This window comes from Malaclemys terrapin, chromosome 2 (genome assembly GCF_027887155.1).
Source record: "Malaclemys terrapin pileata isolate rMalTer1 chromosome 2, rMalTer1.hap1, whole genome shotgun sequence".
Classification (NCBI taxonomy): Eukaryota; Metazoa; Chordata; order Testudines; family Emydidae; genus Malaclemys; species Malaclemys terrapin.
Window position 1 is genome coordinate 247098291 of NC_071506.1, and position 21905 is coordinate 247120195.

At 41.4% G+C, this 21905-nt stretch overlaps 1 protein-coding gene across 2 annotated transcripts in view; it reads right to left on the reverse strand.

The window, feature by feature from the left end:
• The window catches only part of ST8SIA6 (ST8 alpha-N-acetyl-neuraminide alpha-2,8-sialyltransferase 6), a 50623-nt gene that overhangs the window by 18838 nt on the left and 9880 nt on the right, over positions 1–21905 (reverse strand). For both annotated transcript variants that reach the window (XM_054016764.1, XM_054016765.1), the window contains exons 3-4: positions 14962–15057; positions 7605–7691 (exon numbers count right to left, since the gene is read on the reverse strand). In XM_054016764.1, coding sequence (XP_053872739.1) covers positions 7605–7691; positions 14962–15057 — 183 coding nt within the window. The remainder of the gene's footprint in view (positions 1–7604; positions 7692–14961; positions 15058–21905) is intronic.

The following is a 21905-nucleotide window of genomic DNA, read 5'->3' on the forward strand; positions in this document are numbered from 1 at the left end:
CCTTCAATGTAATACTATAGGGACCATCACTCAAAGAGAATTAGGTGAACAGTTCTCTGGTGTGCTCTTAGAGCACCACTACCCTTACTCAGAGGGGATAGTGTGGTTACAAAACAGTAGGATATTGTCTAAAAAGAGTTATTAATCCTAAGGTATAGACTCTCACAAGACCTCGTGCACTGCTTAAGCCTCACTTAGCCCCTACATTCATGGTTTAAGCAGTGAAAGGGGCTTTGTTGGCCCAACTGAGCAGGGTGATTTTCACCCAAAATATTTTCATATACTGACAAAAGGTATTTAGCAAAAATCAAAAGAAAAAAATAAAACCTTTTCTTTACAGAACTTTAAAAACATTGGATTCAGTTAAATAGACTGCTTCTGTACCAAAATTTTGTAGGACTTTGTAGGACTTGGTATTTTTGTAACTAAATTATACATTTGTTTTTTTGAAAACAGTTTATAATAGGAAATTGAAACACTTATCTAAAGTTGGACCGTTGGATCAATATAATTAACTGTATTCTCGAAGAGAAATTATGAGCACAATTAAATATTTTGCTGCATTTTAAAAATATATATATATTTTGTATTTTTAACTTGAAAGATCAGCTGCTATATTTACTGTTAAAAGGCTGATTTTTCTTATGTTATCTGTGAATTGTTGCTAGCTGCTGCCCCCAATAAAATGATGGTCGCAGTGGTCTACAACCTACCTGGAGGCAGATGATGTTCCTGTGGAGAAAGCAGGAAGGGGGTGGGGGAAACCAGGACATTTGAGGAGACAGTGCCCTCACAAACAGAATTGCAGCCCAGGGAAGGACAGGGTCCTGATGCGGAACAAGAATGAAAGTTGCCAAGAAAAGGGCATCACTCAGGGAAAGATATGGAAGGGAGGGCCAGAGGGCCAGAATGGATGCACAAAGATGGTGGAGAAGGCCGAGGTGGCTGTGAGGGAGAAGACAGATGAGAACTCCAGGGAAGGAAGAGATTCTTAGAGGCAAAGCTAAAGGATACAGGGACCAATATGGAGACTAACCAGTGCGCAGTTGGAACTCAGACTCTTGAGAAAAAGGATATTGGGAGAGTCTGGTAGGGAAAAAGCTACATGAAAAGTTGTTAGCAACAGAGCAAGCATTACAAGTAGCCATAGAGGACATGCAGTTTCAAAAGGAAAAACTCAGAAATAACATGGAAGAGAGGGGTAAACGATTTCTCATGGTAGGTGACCAGGAGCAGGATGACCCATGGAGCCAGCTCCAGCAACTCCAGGGGAGAAGGCAGCCATACCTCTGAGGGATGTAGTCTCTAAGAGGAGGGTGTGTGACTGGGTGTCCATCCTCACAGGGATAAATTAGCTCATTTAACCTATAGGCTGCATCTGGAGTGCTAAGGCCTGATTGCTGATGAAGGATAAAGGGCTACAGCTTGAATTCCGTTGGCACAAATGAATAAAGCCTAAAATCACTAAAGCAAAGAAATTGTGAAGCTGCATCTTGCTCAAAAGAAATGTGTAGGTATTAAAAAACAATTACAGCTGTGGAGGTACCCAGCTGGGTTCTGTAGTTTGTTGTACTAACGATATACCTCTTACATGAAAAATCAAAATGTTAATGTAGTAATTAATATTCAGGTTACCTAGGGAACCTGAGACTAAAAACTCTAGACAGAGAAGCCTGTGGGGCAGAAGCAACCCACCCCACAGTAGTTTCCAAAGCTTTAGGAATGAGCCTTCTGGGGAAAAAGCAAGGCTCTTTCGCCCATCTTTTTAATGTTCTCGGATTCACTGTAATATCCAAGAAGAGTGAGGTCTTGGTTTGGTTAGAACAAGTGTAGATTGATGTAAATCTGTAAAAGGAGGAAGAATTCAGGTGGGCTTTGAAGCAGAGAGGTTAAGAGATAGGCTAGTGGAGTTGCCATGCTTGTGTTTTGATTGGTGATAAAGAACAAGAATAAGGCTGAATTTTGAGACAAATGGACTCCTGGGAAAAAATTTCTGACCAAGATTCATATGTAGTACTAAGTATTGGAAATAGTAGATGTTCAGACACATTTTCCTTACTGCGTCAGTCACTTGTCATCTGCACTCCATTCAGTTGTGGTAAAACTGTATCGCAAGATACTACAACTGCTGCTATCGCTCTGCCATAGTGAGCTGGAGGACGGATGAAGAAGTAGGAACAGCAGTGGGGATGGATGATATACTCAAGCATGTGACACAGTATGTCCTCCATTGGAGGCACAAAGGCAATAACCAGAAGACAAGTGCTAGGTGGGCCATGCACCCCAGTGGACAGTCTAAAGTTGGTGGAAGGGTTGTTAGCACAGGGTAGACAGACACCCTGAAATGGAGAGAAAGAACATGAAACCCTTATCTACCTATGAGGCCTGGGCAAAAATTCATCATACAAAGGTGACTGTGGTGTGTGTGTGTTGGAGAGGTTTGGATTTGTTTAGTGGCATTCATTGACTTTGAGAGGTAGAAGGAAAAGAAAATTCACCACACAGCTATCAGAACACGGACCACTGGTTGAGAACGAGAACAGACCCACACAAAGCTGCAGGTAAAAGCCACCACTGAGCTCTGTAAAGTATGAGCACTCCGTGGACAGTGCTGGAGAAGAACATTTGGACGGGGGGGGGAAAAGACATAAGAACAGCCGTACTGGGTCAGACCAAAGGTCCATCTAGCCCAGTATCCGGTCTGCCGACAGTGGCCAATGCCAGGTGCCCCAGAGGGAGTGAACCTAACAGGCAATGATCAAGTGATCTCTCTCCTGCCATCCATCTCCACCCTCGGACAAACAGGGGCTAGGGACACCATTCCTTACCCATCCTGGCTAATAGCCATTAATGGATTTAACCTCCATGAATTTATCCAGTTCTCTTTTAAACACTGTTATAGTCCTAGCCTTCACAACCTCCTCAGGTAAGGAGTTCCACAAGTTTACTGTGTGAAGAAGAACTTCCTTTTATTTGTTCTAAACCTGCTGCCTATTAATTTCATTTGGTGACCCCTAGTTCTTGTATTATGGGAATAAGTAAATAACTTTTCCTTATCCACTTTCTCCACATCACTCATGATTTTATATACCTCTATCATATTCCCCTCTTAGTCTCCTCTTTTCCAAGCTGAAGAGTCCTAGCCTCTTTAATCTCTCCTCATATGGGACCCTTTCCAAACCCCTAATCATTTTAGTTGCCCTTTTCTGAACCTTTTCTAGTGCCAGTATATCTTTTTTGAGATGAGGAGACCACATCTGTATGCAGTATTTAAGATGTGGGCGTAGCATCGATTTATATAAGGGCACTAATATATTCTCAGTCTTATTCTCTATCCCCTTTTTAATGATTCCTAACATACGGTTTGCTTTTTTGACCGCCTCTGCACACTATCCACGATGATTCCAAGATCTTTTTCCTGATTCGTTGTAGCTAAATTAGCCACCATCATATTGTGTGTATAGTTGGGGTTATTTTTTCCAAATGTGCATTACTTTACATTTATCCACATGAAATTTCATTTGCCATTTTGTTGCCCAATCACTTAGTTTTGTGAGATCTTTTTGAAGTTCTCCATAGTCTGCTTTGGTCTTAACTATCTTGAGCAGTTTAGTATCATCTGCAAACTTTGCCACCTCACTTTTTACCCCTTTCTCCAGATCATTTATGAATAAGTTGAATAGGATTGGTCCTAGGACAGGCCCTTGGGGAACTGGTTAACCACTAGTTACCCCTCTCCATCCTGAGAATTTACCATTAATTCCTACCCTTTGTTACCTGTCTTTTAACCAGTTTTCAATCCATGGAAGGACCTTCCCTTTTATCCCATGACAACTTAATTTACGTAAGAGCCTTTGAAGAGGGACCTTGTCAAAAGCTTTCTGGAAAGGCAAGGGTAGTAGCAAGAAGACTCATTGTGCCTGTCAGTTTTGCACAAGCTGAGGCAGGTAGTGGATAGCCAGCTTATACCCTGTGCCTGCAGCGGGGCCACTGGGGTTTGTGCAGCATAGAATTGCCAGCTGTTATATTTACTGAAGTGTTTGGCCAAAAGGTTTCTTCTCCCTTAGATCCATACCTGTTCCTTGTACCAATTCACTCCCCCACCCCCTTGTTTGTCTTTGAGTCTGCGAGGCTGGAGTCATCTGCAGAAGGCAGCAGATGATACTAAGAAAGAGGTTTGCTCAACATTAGGTGGGACTGGTTTCTAGTAACATAGGAATTGCCATACTGGAACAGAGCAATGATCTATCTACTCTAGTACCAGTCTCTGGTAGCTGCCAGTACTAGATGCTTTAGAGGAAGGTGCAACAAATCTCAGTTATGGAATAACCCATGCATGGGGGAAGCTTTTTTCAAACCTCATTAACTCAAGATTAGTTTATGCCTGGAAGCACAAGGCTTTACATCTCTTATAAAAATGTATTTTATCCTATCTATTCTATTCTTCATAGCTGCAGGGAGGAACATGGTGATCCTGTACAACAATACTAAACATGCCTGTGAGGTTGGTAAGTGCTATTTCCATTTTACAGATGGGCAAACACAGACAGAGAGAAAAGTTAAGTAGTTTGTCCGTGGATACCGTGGTCTAGCCATTAAAGGACTCCAGTGTATTAGGCATGTGAATGTAAATTTTAATCCTCCTTCTGACAGTAAGTAGCTGCATGACCTGATTCATGTCACAATCTCTCTAAGCAAAGTTTCATCATCTGTGAAATGGGTGTGACTGTATTTACCTAGCTCATAGGGAGGCAGAACGGAGTAATATTTGTAATGTACTCCACAAGTGTAATGTACTATCCTGTAGACGCAGAACTCAGTAGTTCCTTGCTCCCAGCCCTGTGCTCAATGCATTAGGCTAGTACCCGATAAAGCAGGAACACACGGACAAACAAATATTAATTTAGAGGTAGAAATAGACAAATGTGAAATTTATAAGCAAAAGCAGCACTTTGACTTTTCATATGCTTCAGTGTGAAAAATTGCCACAGTCTGTTTAATCCTGATCTGATGGTGTCAAATTTGCAAATGATACACACAATAGCAGATGTAAAGGTAGCCATCTTACAGCAAAAAACTTCAGGACCAGACTCCAAAGAGAAACTGCTGAGCTCCAGTTCATTTGCAAATTTGACACCATCAGATCAGGATTAAACAAAGACTGTGAATGGCTTTTCAACTACAGAAGCAGTTTCTCCTCCCTTGGTGTTCACACCTCAACTGCTAGCAAAGCACCTCACCCTCCCTGATTGAGCTAACCTCGTTATCTCCACACTGATTTATACCTGCCTCTGGAGATTTCCATTACTTGCATCTGAAGAAGTGAGGTTCTTACCCACGAAAGCTTATGCTCCCAATACTTCTGTTAGTCTCTAAGGTGCCACAGGACCCTCTGTTGCTTTTTACAGATTCAGACTAACACGGCTACCCCTCTGATACTTGATACCAAAGTGTGTGGCAGGTTTCTAAGGGGCACAGATTTAGTTAGGAAGCAGTGTACTGAATCTTAAAGGAAAGCATATTTCCTCTGATGTGCTAAGAGATCAGAACTTTTGCAAGATTCTGAAGTGCTGGAAGAGCAGGATATCTATAACATTTTAATATCCGGCTTCTTGAAAAGAACAGAAAGGAGAAGAGATTGAGATAAAAAAAGAGTTACTTGAACACATACATCCCACACATGATAATCATCCAGCCACCAAAAACAAGTTAAAATAAAATATGATCACTGACCTGTAAGTTGTGTCTGTATATTATATATAAAATTAGACTTTTTATAGATAGGGGGAAGAGAACTTCTTATTTTATTTCCTAAAAGTTTAGGAATTAGTACAATTGTTACAGTAAAAGTCAATGGGCCCAAATTTCAATAAGCCTATCATGACCTATCACTAGGGTAGAAGGCCATATAATTACCTTAAGTTTCCTAGAAGGCTACTGTATCTAACAGTTTGCACATCTGAATACTTCTGTCCTGATCTTTGCAAGCATGACAAAACTTGGAGACTTTGCTGCTCATTTTAGATACTTCTGGTCAGGAGAAAAAAAAAAAAAAAAGACTGCTAGAGCAACAGTGAGGATGCTCATAGACTCCTCCTATGCTGTAACAAGAGGACTGGATAGAAGGTACCATGCTAGATTCTCATGGAATCTATTTTATTTAAGAGCTAGAACAGGTGTGGAATGGGAGGTGGGAGCTCTGGCGGAGACAAGCGAGGAACAAGTCAGCCTGGAACAGGGAGAGGTTGCTCTGGGGATACATCTGCCTCACTGGCAGGGCAGAAATAGCTTGCCGAGTGGCAAGTGGTGGGTAGGCCCCTCTGAAGCAGCTCTGTAGGTAGTAGGCCGTAAGAGAAAAGCATCAGAGCACAGCAGCCCTGGCTGTGGCTGGGGAAAATAGCCGATAACACAGCCTCACTTCCAGCTTGTTCTGCAGGCATATTATTCCTGCCCACCCTGAGTTATGATTGAAAGGGTCTAAAATGAGCATGGCTGATTTTGCCTATAGACAGGACCATAAATAGCTCCTTATCATGCTCTAAAACCTTTATGCCTGGGAGGCCTGATTCAAAGCCAACTGGAATCAATACAAAGACTCTCATTGACTTCAGTGGTCTTTGGTCAGGGCCTTAGCACCATACATTATATTGGCTCAGCTTCAGGGAACAGTGTTGGTTAGTTAACCAATGCTTCCCATCGCTGGTCGTGAGCATAACATTTCAAATTCTCTACAAAAGGACGTTTCCACCCTCTACCCCGTCCAGTCAAACTGGATATTAAAATCTCAGAGCTACCTAATTCTAAACAGCTGTAGGGTAGGTCAAATTATTAATCATCTTCCCAGAATCTCTAACCCTCTGTTCTGTAGAATAATGTAATTCAAGAGAGTATTTTTCCTTCTTGAAAAATCAGTATTAGCAGAATAAAGTTGTGCTTCCCTAAACCTGAAGTTGTGCTTTTCTAACTAAGTTCTTTGGGGCAGGGATTGTCACTCACTGGCTCTGGTTCAGGATAACACTTGAGCACGTGCTTACTTACATGCAGTCTTGAACAGGGATGGATTTAGGCATGGGTTTACTTGGACTCTGGCTACAATGGGAACCCTAATCTAGCACCAGTCTTGATGGGGGCCCTCCAAGCATTTCTACAATAGAAACCATAAATAATAGTCTAGAACCTTGAATTAAGAAATGTATTGCACATTTACAAAGCCTCTCAGATACCAGGCACATTAGAGATGTCTAAATAGATACAGCTATACTATCACTTTTCATTTATAATTTAAAATTGACAATTTTTTTTCCTGGAGCTGGGAATTCTTTATTTGGCTAATTCTAGTAAATTATCCAGCTGTTCACTCCCAAAATGTAGAGAAAATTGGGGAAACTAGATTTGTTTAGCTCTTAGAATGTGCTCATTGCTATACATTTCACAGAAATAAAGATAGTCCAAGCTCCAGAGAGATAACAGAATCTTACAACCATATACTACATACAGGAGGCACTGGTTTATTCGGTATCAATTTCCTGGGGAAGATCTGCACCATACATTTATAAAGCAAACCCTTGACAGATTGCTTTTTAAAATAAATAAAATTAAGTTACCTAAATTTTGTATATTCTTCTGGTCTTCTTTTCCATGTGCAGTTCTGTATTTTTGTCACCATCTGAAGGTAATAATCTTCAGAGTACCTAAAAAAAAAAAAAGGGGTGGGGGGAGAAAGAGGACCAAAGGCTAGAGTATGTGTAATATCTATTTAGTTCCAGCTATAAATAGAAAATTTCTCAAACATTCAAATATATATATACACACACACACACTATATATTTTATTTTAATACGGTTTATGGTTCACACAAAACAAATAAATCCCTTTGTGAATTTCCATGACCCATTTTACCTCTATGTATTGGAATACTACTATCCTCATTTAATTATTGTAACCTATTAAACCATCTTCTTTTACCTCTTTGATATATTATTGAACTTCTATTATCAGAGTTTTTCAATACACCTACAGATTCAGAACTTGCATATTTTAGATTCATTGGATCAAAATGATCTCAACACAGCAGTCCAAATAAATATATAAATCTCTGCCTGTGTTATGCCAGAAAACCGCTTTTTCCTTGTATGCTTTAAACTTTAATGATGGTTTGAGACATAGCTGTTGCAAACCAAGAGGTAGCCTTGCAATTCTCTTCTTATTCATTTATTTACTTCATAGATTCTTACGAGATCAATTTTATTATCCAAGACTATCAATATTTAAACATGAAAGTTTGTTTGTAAAACATCTCTTAAGTAAAAATATCAAATCTGTATTGTATACACCACAGAATCAACAACACTACCAGGGCATATGGAACAAGAGGTTTTTTCGTACTGTAAAGAACCTTTTAAAGAGATTTAAGTTTGTGCACAGATGAAATACTGCACAACATTTTATCAAAACTAAGGAGAAATTTTCTTCTGTTATGGATCTCTGCTAGTACAGATTCCATTTGTGCTTTTTTATGTACTTGAAACCTAATGGAGTTGTGTGTATTTATTCCCTAGAAACAAATCTGATTTATGGTTTGGGGTTTTTTGTTTGTAATGTGACTACTAATTTTACAGGATTTGTTGCTCCAGAAAACCTGTACCCAGTGTTTTTAGTGAAAAGGATTATTTTTGGAACCAGAGGGCAATTAGAGTGCCACAGTTTTTATATGCAAATGTTTCTGAAAATTGCATCTTTCCTTCTGTTTCTTTCTCAAGCAAACAAAAGTTGCCTACTGTGTAATGTTAACTTTCTGGTCAGGTTTGCCAGACTTCTAATTACTACCTATTTGCAATCATTTAGGGCCCAATCCAAAGACCCACTGAGGTTTGAGTTCATTAGGCTTTGGATCAGGTCTTTAAACATACGCAGTGTAGCTCACATGGTCTTGAAATAAACATTTAAGTGCAATGAAAACATTCCATGTTTACCAGAGCCCCAGCTTATTAACAATGTCTGAGGAAGCCAATCATTTTTACTTAGCTGATTTTAGGAAAGTATCAGTTGTATAAAATGGTCTTAAGTACAGTAATCATATCTAATATTACATTATGCTGCTTAAAAGGGAAGCAAAGGTAGATGTTTCTGTGTGGAAACGCTGCATGCTAGCTTTGTTTTGTTTTTTAGTGCTGAAATCAATAAATAACTTTATTTAGGAGACTGGGACCCAAGGAGAAATTGTATAAATTAAGGGAAAGACTACAAATACGATAGAAAAAAAAATTACTTGGAACAACATTATTGTTTAGGGGAAAACCTATGAGAATCTGAAAGCAAATTCTTGCCTAAGGACATCAACTAGATGAAGATCAGTCTTCAGTGAAAAGGAGTGCTGTCAGCTTGGGAAGAAATGCCATGAATTGACACTATTAGAGTGCTTCAGAGAGCCATTAGTTATTCTGAGGGGAAAACAAAACAATCACCACAATGCCAGTTCTAAGACCTCATGAAGGACTTAACATGGGACTGGAAGGGAACTCCTGGGTCAGAGTCCAGACAACCTGGTCATATAAACCCATGCGCATCAAGCTCCATCTTAAAACCAGTTAAGGCTTCTTGCCCCCACTATGTGCATTAGCTGTCCTTATAAAATGGGAGAGGCTTCTTAATTATATATTTATGAGTTAAGTGCCTCTGTCTAGAAACACACACCCCACAATGTGCAGTCTTGCTGTGTTACTACTGCCTTCTGCTGGATGGGATCAGCCCTGCTCCAATACTTACAATCTCACTCTCTCCTGGCTGATTTACAGAGAAGAATACAAGTTAAATGAAGACCTGTGTTAATGAAACCTTCCCCCTTCTGCTTTGGAAGGTCTATCACTGACATCCCAACCACTGCAATGACATGCCACCCTAGGAAACTCACTTGTGTTAACTGATCCCTCCCAGCTAGTCAAGTGATTTCCCCTCCCCCAGCAGGGCCTCTCACTCATGTACATAGGGTGCTAGAGGGCTTCAGCTACTGGGGAATGGCCAGGATGCAATGTCTATTAGTACGCATGGTGGGGATGTTGGCAGACTAAGTCTCCTGCACTGCAGCCTACAAGCTTTGGGGCGCTAGCAGAAGGGCCACAGCCAGGAGTGGGTGATGAGAGCCCACAAGGAGAGTCAGGGAGACGTTAGAGAAGGAAGACGGAAGTAAACCCCACCTATGACATGCTGAAGCTAAGCATCTGCCTTCAGAAAGGCCAGTTCATTTAGCAAGAATGCTAAGGAGGGGCTGTGAAAGAGGAGGCTCTTCTAACCCGATAGTAATCTTGTGGGACAGAAATACAACAAACAGAAGCAGAGGGAAATGCAAGACAAGGGAAGGCTGCCTCGTGCCTTTTGACATTACAAAGCTGCCAAAAGAACCATTTTTTTTTTTTTTAAACTTTAGGAAGTGCCCTCAGGGCTTGCCCTAGAATAAAGATGGAAATCTTCCAGGAAACCCAGCCCCTCAGGCCATCCATCACCACCAAGGCATGCTTGGTATAATACTTAGTACTTACTAGCATTTTTTAATTTTCAAGTCATTGGACAAATATTAAACTAGATACATACCAGGATAAATCAGCAGCTCAGGAGGCTGAAGTGTCCAGATTATTACTGAAGGCACTCTGGAATGGCAGTACAAATCACTGCTTACACATACTCCTTGCCAGAGGTAGATTCAAAGGGCAGCTAGCTATGGAAATGGAGTTGCAGCACTCATGGAGCAATGCAATGCCCTGTTCCACAAACCCAGCTCCTCTTCCAGCCTTCCCAATTCATTATCTGCCTTCTGCAATCTACACAGCTCCTCTTTCCTCAGCCACAATGGTAGAATCAGAGCGGGAGGCATGAGCACTCTCCCAAGCTTTGTCTATAAACCAAGCCCCAAACACTTGAAATGCTGAAACAAGTCACTACTCTAAGTAGGTTGTCCAGATATTCATCATCTGATGATCCCTCTTCTTTCTGAGTGCTTTGATCAGCAATTGTAAGGGGTAACAATGTTGACAGTTATATTGTTGTCACTAAGTTTCAGAGTGAACATATGTGAGGGGACTAATAAGGACAATTTACACCTCACTTGGTGCTATCAGTTTAGGCTGACTGCAGACACAGCCTGATGGTCACTGTATTGGTTTACATCCAGCTCACATTCTGAAGAATACCTATGCAGTCATTAAGGCTGGTGACCAGACTCTTTATAAATAAAAGCAGATACTGAAGCACAGACAAGCAGAAAGAAAATCTCCAGAAAGAACTACTACTTGCTGAGCCAGCTGCATCTATTCAACTGTGGCTTGGCTACTCTCCCTTCTGATTACCACCAGCTGGAAGGGGAGGCAGTACCAACACTTCAGTGCTTCCCCATCCACCAGGGGATGAACAGGCCTGGGAATACTCAGCTGGTGGGAAGGAGCATCAGTGGGAGGAAACAAAGAGGAGTGCAGTTTTGAGATGAGGACAACAACAAATAGGGTAGGTGATCATAGAATGATAGAGTTAATGATTCTAAGGAATGGTAGGAGGGAGAACAAAATAAAGACAATGGATTTGAATAAGGCAGACTTTAGCCAACTCAGGGAGTTGGTAGGTATGATCCCATGGGAAGCAAGTCTAAGGGGAAAAACAATAGAAGACAGTTGGCAGTTTTTCAAAGAGACATTATTAAGGGCACAAGAGCAAACTATCCCACTGCATAGGAAAGATTGGAAGTACGGCAAGAGACCACTCTGCCTTAACCAGGAGGTCTTCAATGATCTAAAAATCAAAAAAGAGTCCAACAAAAAGTGGAAACTAGGTCAAATTACAAAGGATGAATATAAACAACTAACACAAGTATGTAGGGACAAAATTAGAAAGGCCAAGGGACAAAATGAGATCAAACTAGCTAGAGACATAAAGGGTAACAAGAAAACATTCTGCAAATACATTAGAAGCAAAAGGAAGATTAAGGACAGGGTAGGCCCATGGGTGGGGGAGGGGGAAGGGGGGAAATAATAACAGACAATGTGGAAATGGCAGAGATGCTTAATGACTTCTTTGTTCCAGTTTTTACCAAGAAGGTTGGTGGTGATTGGATGTCCAACGTAGTGAAGACCAGTGAAAATGAGGTAGGATCGGAAGAAGCTAAAATAGGGAAAGAACAAGTTAAAAGTTACTTGGACAAATTAGATGTCTTCAAGTCACCAGGGCCGGATAAAATACATCCTAGAATACTCAAGGAGCTATCCGAGCCATTAGCGATTATCTTTGAGAAGTCATGGAAGACAGAAGAGATTCCAGAAGACTGGAAAAGGGCAAATATATGGTGCCCATCTATAAAAAGATAAATAAGGACAACCCAGGGAATTACAGACCAGTCAGCTTAACTTCTGTACCCAGAAAGATAATGGAGCAAATAATTTGCAAACATCTAGAAGATAAGAAGGTGATAAGTAACAGTCAGCATGGATTTGTCAAAAACAAAATCGTGCCAACCCAACCTGATAGCTTTCTTTGACAGTGTAACAAACCTTGTGTATAGGGGGGAAGTGGTAGATGTGGTATATCTTGATTTTAATAAAGCTTTTGATACTGTCCCGCATGACCTTCTCATAAATAAATTAGGGAAATGCAACCTAGGTGGCGCAACTATAAGGTGGCTGCAAAACTGGTTGGAAACCCATTCCCAGAGAGTAGTTATCAGTGGCTCACAGTCATGCTGGAAGGGCATAATGAGCGGGGTTCCGCGGGGATCAGTTCTGAGTCCAATTCTGTTCAATATCTTCATCAATGATTTAGATAATGGCATACAGAGTACACTTATAAAGTTTGTGGACGATACCAAGCTGAGAGGGGTTGCAAGTGATTTGGAGGATAGGATTAAAATTCAAAATGATCTGGACAAACTGGAGAAATGGTCTGAAGTAAATAGGATGGAATTAAATAAGGACAAATGCAAAAGTACTCCATTTAGGAAAGAACAGTCAGTTGCACACATACAAAACTCCTAGGAAGGAGTACTGCAGAAGGGAATCTGGGAATCATAGTGGACCACAAGCTAAATGAGTCAGTGTAACACTGTTGCCCAAAAAAAAAAAGGGAAACATGATTCTGGGATGCATTAGCAGGAGTGTTGTAAGCAACACACGAGAAGTAATTCTTCTGCTCTAATTAGGCCTCAACTGGAGTATTGTGTCCAGTTCTGGGTGCCACATTTCAGGAAGGATGTAGACAAATTGGAGAGAGTCCAGAGAAGAGCGACAAAAATTATTAAAAGTCTAGAAAACATGACCTATGAGGGAAGATTGAAAAAAAAAAAAAAAAATGGGTTTGTTTAGTCTGGAAAAAACAAGACAGGGGACAGGATAACAGTTTTCAAGTATGTAAAAGGTTGATACAAGGAGGAGGAAGAAAAATTGTTCTTCTTATCCTCTGAGGATCGGACAAGAAGCAATGGGCTTAAATTGCAGCAAGGGAAGTTTAGGTTGGACATTAGGAAAAACTTCCTAACTGTCAGGGTGGTTAAGCACTGGAATAAATTGCTTAGGGAGGTGGTGGAATCTCCATCATTGGAGATTTTTAAGAGCAGGTTAGACAAACACCTGTCAGGAATGGTCTAGGTAATTAGTCCCCTGCATTTGTGGCAGGACTAGACTAGATGAGTTCAGGTCCCTTCCAGTTCTATGATTCTATGGTGACTAAAGAGAAGAAAGAGCCAGTGCAGCAATAGGAATGGGTGAAATGGAGGGAAGAGATGACCAAGTGCAGGGGAGTAGAGTGACCAAAAAAGTGGTAGAGGAAAGACTGAAAAGTCAGAAAACCCTGACGTTTAAGATAGATATGGGAAAAGAGGTTCAATCAGAAGAAGGGAAAAGGCCTTGACTAGTGGGAGAGGTAGAATTAAAAAAAACCTAGATCAAACCATTTTAAAGAGAATTAAAATTTGACTGAGGGAAGACACGGAGACTGATAAAAACAGGAAAAAGCAGCATCAAAATTTGGACAACAAATGTGTGGAGTAGGGGCAAAAAAAAAAAAAAAAAAGTTTTAAAAACTGATTTAATGGTGGTTTCCAGTGAAGCAAAGTTTAAACATTTCCTGGGCTTTGACTGGGCAAAGTTTGATAATTTATTATTATTTTGTCTCATTTACATGTCATTTGTCCTCTGTGTACAAATAAAAGGCCACAGCCATGATCTTGCACATATTTAAGCATATGCTTTCATAGTATGTAATAGAATGGGGAGTGGGAGAGGGGTGGAGAGAGGGCAAAAATAAATGGGCCACTTCTCTATTTCCTGCACAGAGAGGGGCAGAGTGGCCAGGAACCTGAGCCAGGTTGATGTCATAGTGTCTACACTAGGAAAATATATATATAATTTTTTTCTGCACTGGTGCAGTTTCACCAGTGGTAGTCAATGATGAAAACTGTAAAGTAGAGGAGATGCTGGTGTCTGTCTATACAATGGAACAACTAATCTCCTGGGGGCAATATTACAGTCACTATAGGTAATTCAGTTTTTATACTAGCTCATTTCTAGGCCTTTTCTGAAGAGAATCCACTTATTGGGATTGTGTATTGGTTTTTTAAGAATGTGAACTAATCAGGAAAGGAAACCCTAAAGGAAAAATGTGCTTCTCAAATTCTGTCAGGGTGTTTTTTGTTTTGTTTTTTTAAAAAAGACCCTAGATTGAAGAAGAAATAGAAGTCTCCCCTCTCATTTGTAACTGTGAATGAGAAATCTTCTTGACATACTAATTTGTTTTCTTTAATTTAGACCAAAAATAAATCCAGTGGATGCTAAAGAAAAAAAAAAAAAAATCAGCCAAACACTAGTTGCACATTTTCAGTTTGCTGTTTTATGGTTTTGCATTAATGTCAATGAGAATTATGTGCAAAAGACAAGCAGACACTTAGACTTTTTTAAACCAAACATAGCAGAAAGCAAACCAAACACCTACCTTTTCTTTTTGATAGATGAAGACCAAATGTTGTCCTGCATCTCCTTACATTTTGAAGCCTGTTGAAGTTGGTAAATTGCATTTTTGAGAGTTGTTCTGTTAAAAAAAATAAAAATGAAAAGCTTCAAAAGATAGAAACCACTCTTAGCATCCCCACAGTTAATTTGATGTGACAATGAGATTAATAACTGCCACAGATTCTGGAAAAACATTACCCATGAAGTCTGAATCACTTCTATTGTGAGGTTTCTCTGCAGAAGGGGAGGTTGTTGTTCTCACCAGCAACAAATTTGCTTTAACATAATCTCAGTTCATACCATCAATTAACTTGTGCCAATTCCAATGTAAATCAGAAATGTAATTAAAAAAATAATTGGGACTCAGAAGCAGCTTGAACGTTACATTTTGAAGATTAAAATATTTTTACAATAAATATTTAACAGAGGGTGGTTTTCCAAAGCTGTTGCTAAAATGCAATATTCAGGAACAGCCTACAATTCAAAGAAAACTGGGTAACTTGGGAAGGCTACGTAACTGGATGTAGAAACTTTCACCTGTAGGTCACTAGTTTTTAATCTAGTGACCCAAGATTAGTATTTGCCCCTTGTTTTCTTCTTTGTTTTATAGGATAAGATGATGCATAAAGAAAATGTAGTCACATGAACAACATCTCCCCTCCCCCCCACCCCCGAACTTCTAAGTAAGCCTCTTGCTCCCATGTTCCTGATAGAAGACAGACCTTTTGGTTACTAAACCTCTTTGGGTACGGCTACACTGCGTTTTAACACCCATGAAGTGAGTCTCAGACATAGGTGCTGGAACTAGGTGCTGAATCCCCAGCACCCCATCCCTGGCTTGAAGTGGTTTCCATCATGTACATGGTTTACAGTTTTATTCAATGACTTTCAGCACCCCCACTATAAAAATTGTTCCAGCACCTATGATCTCAGAGCCTGGGCCTTAAGACTCGGACTCACACTATGGCACTAAAAACAGCTGCCCAGACTAAAAATCACCCCTGACTTCAGAGCCCAAGTTCCGGCCCATTCCCAAATGTCTACACAAGCTGTTTTTAGTGCCATAGCTGTAGACCCAGGCTCTGAGACTCACTGTCATGGGTTTTCAAACGCAGTATAGACTTACTCTTAGATTGAGAACAATATCTTCTCTCTCTCTCTCTTAAATTCTCTCTGGTATCCATGTTTTATATCAGACAATATCCTCTTTTTATCATCTCTTGCAACATTTTTCTTCCCTCGGACATGAGGTTTTTTGCTCCACTGACCATAATTTCTCATTCTCTGCACCCACTCTTCCACTTCACTGATTCAGTAGGAGCCCACCAACATCTTCATACACTCAACTGACCAACATTAAGTTAACAGGCTTTTGTATCCAAACACTTCAAAACCATCTGACTCTCTAAATTCACCTTCTGGCATGCTGGACCCTAAATTATCCCCTTTAATGATCCTAAACATGTTTGCTAGACCTAGGTGAAGATATTCCTATTCCAGCATAGAAAACCAGCCTAAACAATAACTTCTTAAAGAGTTCCCTTCTGTCACAGGAAAGGCCAAGACCCTGTCTCAATAGGCAACTGGACGGAGAAAGTATCCTCTGTTCTTATTGATCCTGTATGAATTAATTATATGAACACTGCAGTGCATACATACTCATATTCTAACGATTAGGATGCCAAGGGCTTCGTACATTTCTGCCTCAAGGCTGATGAGCCAGGAGTGCTGATGTTGTCCCTGCACCTGTGTCACCATCACTGGGATGTGCAGGGCCCAATCCTGTCCTTGGGTGCACACCAGGCTCACAATGAAGTCCCTGAGAAGCCTGTGCCACATGTCAAAGTAGAATTTGGCCCACTCTGTGCGCACAAATACTGAAGCAGAGGCCGATCGTGCAGTTCTTATTCGGGCAGAACTCCCTTAAGAGTCAGTGGAAGTCTTACTCAGGTAAGAATCGCAGACCAGCCCTTGCTTGACTAAGCAGGAATAAACAGACTAAAGTTAGCGGTAACAACATTTTGGTACTAGGCTATGACAAGCACTTACATGGCCAGGCAGTAGGACAGAGAGGGAGTAAGGAGCCTTTCCTCCCCCAGGACAGGGCACAAAAGGGCTGGGCAGAATTGCATCCATTTGCCTGGAGACCACAGGAACAACTCACCAAGAGTTGGCTGGCTGTGATGGGGAGAAGGAACATACTGCATCCCTAAGAGGGAAGTCACAGACTGCACTTCCCCCTGGACAGAGGGGGGCAGGGCCGGTGCAGGGAAGTTTCGCACCCTAGGCAAAACTTCCACCTTGCACCCCACCCCGCCAAGCCCTGCGGCAGCTCCCCGCCCCCCCTCCACCCTGAGGCGCCCCCCCTGCGGCAGCTCCCCCCACCCCGGGTAGCTGTGCAGCACCTCCCCACCCCAGCTCACCTCTGCTCCGCCTTCTCACCGAGCACGCCGCCCCTGCTCTTAATTCTCCTCCCAGGCTTGCGGCGCCAAACAGCTGATTGGCACTGCAAGCCTGGGAGGTGGGAGAAGTGGAGCGGCGACTGTGCTCGGGGAGGAACGCTGTTAAAAAAAAAAAAGTTATTGGGGGCACCGCTTTTTGGCGATCCCAAATCTTGGCACCCTAGGCAACCGCCTAGTTCGCCTTAATGGTAGCACTGGCCCTGAGAGGGGGTTCCCCCAGGAGTGCATCTAGGGTTCTCCTTAGGGAGCTGCAGCTCTGCACACACATTATTGGGGGCTGTGGCAAAATGCCACAATCTAGCTCTTTGTTTTTTCAGCTATACAGGACATCCAAGAGACAGACAATAACAGCCGGTATTACTTGTTATCATCTCAGTGGCTGATTTTGGATATGGTTTCTTATGTTAATACTTCTTTTGGAAGAGTGGCATACAAATATAAGGGCAGCAGCTTTTCAGGGCACCAAACTCAGTACAGCATGTATATAATTGATAATAAACGTTCTGTCAATACAGTTCACACACACACACACACACACACACACACACGTTTATGAGGTTTACTAAATGAGGTCCCTTTGTCCTGGCTCTCATAAGAGCTCTGCACACATGTGCTTAAGCAGCTTTTAGTTAGCCCAGATTTATAGATGTAGATATTTCTTTCAAAACACAACAGGAATGACACCGCAGAAAAAATAAGTGAAATATACTGATGCACTGTTCCTCTCTTTTGTTTCTGTTGTTCCTGTTACTGCGGTGGTTGCTAAAAATTATTATTATACTGCAGCAGTTCAAAGTACAAATGGGAACACAGTCTACGATTAATTATATAAAAACCATCTTAAAAAGAGAAATAATATTATCAGCCAAATGCATGCTACTGGTGCAAACGGTCATTGCTTATAACCAGAGATATGGGACTGGATGAAAGAGTGAAAAGGAACTGTGCTAAGGACAGATCTTGGAATATTCAATAAAACCTTGTGATTCAGCTACTTGTGTGGATGCTATCAACATGAAAGAACACAGTCACAAGTGTTAGGACACGTACAGCATACGAGGAGGAAAAAGCTGCTTCTCCAGAAAGAATGAAGGGGAACATCATCTCCCAGTTGAAATGTAGTCCCCAGCTTGAGTAGACATACATGAGCTAGCTCTGCACAAGCTAGTGCACTAAAATTAGCAGTGTGGCTATGTCAGCACAGGCAGCAGCTTGGGCTAGCTACTCACGTAAGTAGCTAGGGGGTCAGGCAGGGTTGTACTCAGGCAGGCTAGCTAATGCCACCACCTATGTAGCCATGGCCACACTGCTCTTTTTAGCACACTAGCTTGATCAAAGCTAGTGCAGGCATGTCTACCTGAGCTGGAAGTTATACCCCTGGCTGCAGCGTAGACTTGCCCTGAGTGGTTACTCTACCTCTGTAAGGGAGCACTTTTTAGTCAGACATCCTCACAGGTCAGCCAAGGAGAACTGAAGACGTAAGTGCCACTTGTCATTTCAGTTAAGCTGGTGTAAATCAGAACCTTTTCCATTTATGTACATGGAGCTTAAGTCTGATTAGCCTCATCAGGCCCATGTCTGTTATATACACCGACTGTTTGTATCCACCGGCACACAAAGCGTTATCCACAGCAGCCTCGGAGTTCAAAACAAGACAAAATTGATCTCCAAATACAGAAAAATACACACAGCCACAGAGGATCCAACAGCATCTGTTCCTTTTTACTGCTAATCTTATACATGAGACCCTCCTTGTTACCTGCCGACAGTGGTTTTTCAGAGATACACAAAAGCCAATGGTAATAATTGGTCATACTTTGCATTAGTTGGTTTCCACATAAAGTAAGGCTGGTTCAAAGTCAAAGTTGATACACTGCCATTGGCTTGTAGCTAGTACTCAAATGCTTGTTTGAAGCCTGTTCAAACGAGTTCTGAAAGCTGGCACTAGGTTTCCTGGCCAGAAGAAGTCACCCCCTGCCAGGAAGAGCCAGTCAGAAAGCTGATCGGACATGGCATTATTTCAGGTAGACTGACCATCTGAGGCACATCCCATCATAACATTAACACATCACTATGCAAGAACTGGTGTTCTTTCAAGGAGTGAACTTCAGCTCTATACAGAGAGCCAGCACGAGGGCCTTGGCCCTATTTGGTCCCACTTAAGCATGATCAGTTTCAAGCAAGTTGCCTTCCACCTTCAGATTCACAGACTATTCCTCCCTGTTGGACAAAAACCAAGCGTACAATGGCTGCCTTCGTGGTTACTTCCTCTACCTTCTGAAACAAGAAGTTGTCCCCGATACATTCCAAGAACTTACTGGACATTTTGTGTTTTGCCGTATTACTTTAACTACCCAGATCTGTTGGCAAAGTCCCTCATTACTACAGGTCATGAGTTTTGGATTTCTGTTATCTAGAAATGCTTCATCCACCTCTTCCTCTTGGTTTGGTGGTCTGTAGTAGACCTTTGTTTTTCCTCCACTTTTTTCTTCACTCAGAGACTTTCCACTGGCCTGCCTCTTACCTCCTTCTGAACCTTAGAATGAGCATATATATGCTTGATGCACACACAGTATCTCCTCCCTTTTTCCCCTTTCTGTCCTCCTTGAACAAGCTGTACGCCTCCATACCAATATTCCAGTCATGAGATTTCTCCCACCAAGTCTCTGTGATGCCATTTAAGTCATAATGTATCTTATGTACTAATACTTCCACTCCTTCACATTTCTTCCCCAAAATGCAAGGAGTATGGGGAATAAACAGACACCACTCACACCACCTGGTTCCTCCTGTCTGACTTTCTTTGACAGGTACATACAGGCCACATTCCCAGCAAGTTACCAGAGTCATAACACCTATCTGACCAGGTCCCCCACAGGTGCAGGCAGAGGAATAGCTAGCTAGCAGTGGCATTAGCAATGTGCAATTTCCTCCCATTGTGGGTTCTCCCTTGTAGAGTACCAGCAAGTTAAGGGGGAGAAAACAAACCCACCTACCCACACTCTCTCCATCTGCTGGTAAGCTCAGCTGGCTAACTCCTTTAGTCTCCCATCTGCCTTCATCTTATCAGTGACTGGCAACATCTGTGCTTTTTAAGGCCTGGGCCCTACACACAGCTGGAATGGGTCACTCACCCCTTCTCACTCAGCCAAGGCTGATTAGTGGAGTTTTTTCGATAGGCCACTGCTCTCACTTCAAACAGTCCTACTTGAAATCAGATGCTCACCCACCTAACTGCAGGGCAACCTAGCTCAGTCAGTCAGCAACCAAGCCTAGATTTCACATACACCAAACACAGAAAACCAGCCCAGTGTCCTACCAAACTCAACGGCATGTTCCCAGTCTCTCCCCTGCCCAGGTCTGTATAGCATAGACAATTATTAACTATATAGTTATTTATTCCCCCAAATTAAATCAATAGCAATAAGACAGAAGTACCCCTGAGATACGCACCAGCTGACTAACTCCCTTAGTCTCTCAGGTGCCTTTGTCTTCATATTATTGTATATGTACCTCTTTCTACCAGATTTGGCTACTGAAAACTGGCAGCCTGTTTGTGAATATTCTTGTGTCTTATCTTCTCCCTAGTAGACACATTTAATTTGGAATCTTTCACGGTGTGTTAGTTGGGTTATTAGAAACCAATAATCCACTCTTCCATAGTAAGGGTGTTATTAAATTGTTAACTCTGCCACCAATTTAAGTGAATTAGATAATGAGAATACATTGATGTTTTTAAGGTTCATGACACTTTGATTAATAAGGCAATACACAATCTAAATGCTTTGTGAAATGGACTGTAAAAACTACTTTATCAAACCACAGGAGCAACTATTTGCCTTGTAATATTAATAATGGTAACTGTGTAAAAGACTGATCTTTCACTCCTTACTCAGGAAAAATTCCCAAGAAACTTTAGCTTGAATAAGTAATGTTACAGCAGGTCCTAAATATCCTTTAACTCACTGGCACTTTGAAATTATTTGGTTGTCCTTCTGTTGCATTGAACCAGTGTCATATTTAGTATCAATATTTTTGCTTTATAAAATCCATAAACTAGTCAGAGAACATGGCAAACAATCTTCACAGTCTACTAGACTAGTGAAGAGAATATAATAAGGTGATAATACTGAAATGGTATTAGAACAATACACACTCGACAGAATGACAGACAACAACAATTTCACTTTGGCTAAGTGGACTGGAAGAGGCTGAGAAACCCCTTGTTGGTGTCAGAACATAAATGTGTCCTGGCAGTAGCTTACAATAGAACTTCGATTCATTTAGACATAGCAGATACACTAGGTATGTCCTGGAAATACACTTCTCAAGTGTGTCTGCACATATCATTGAGGAGGGAAGTTACAAAACATTAAGACAGCAGCAAAATTAGTCAGCAAAGGTGGCAGCTCTGCTAATCTAAACTGCAGTTTATTATTTGTATTACTAGGTTACGATTCATAAC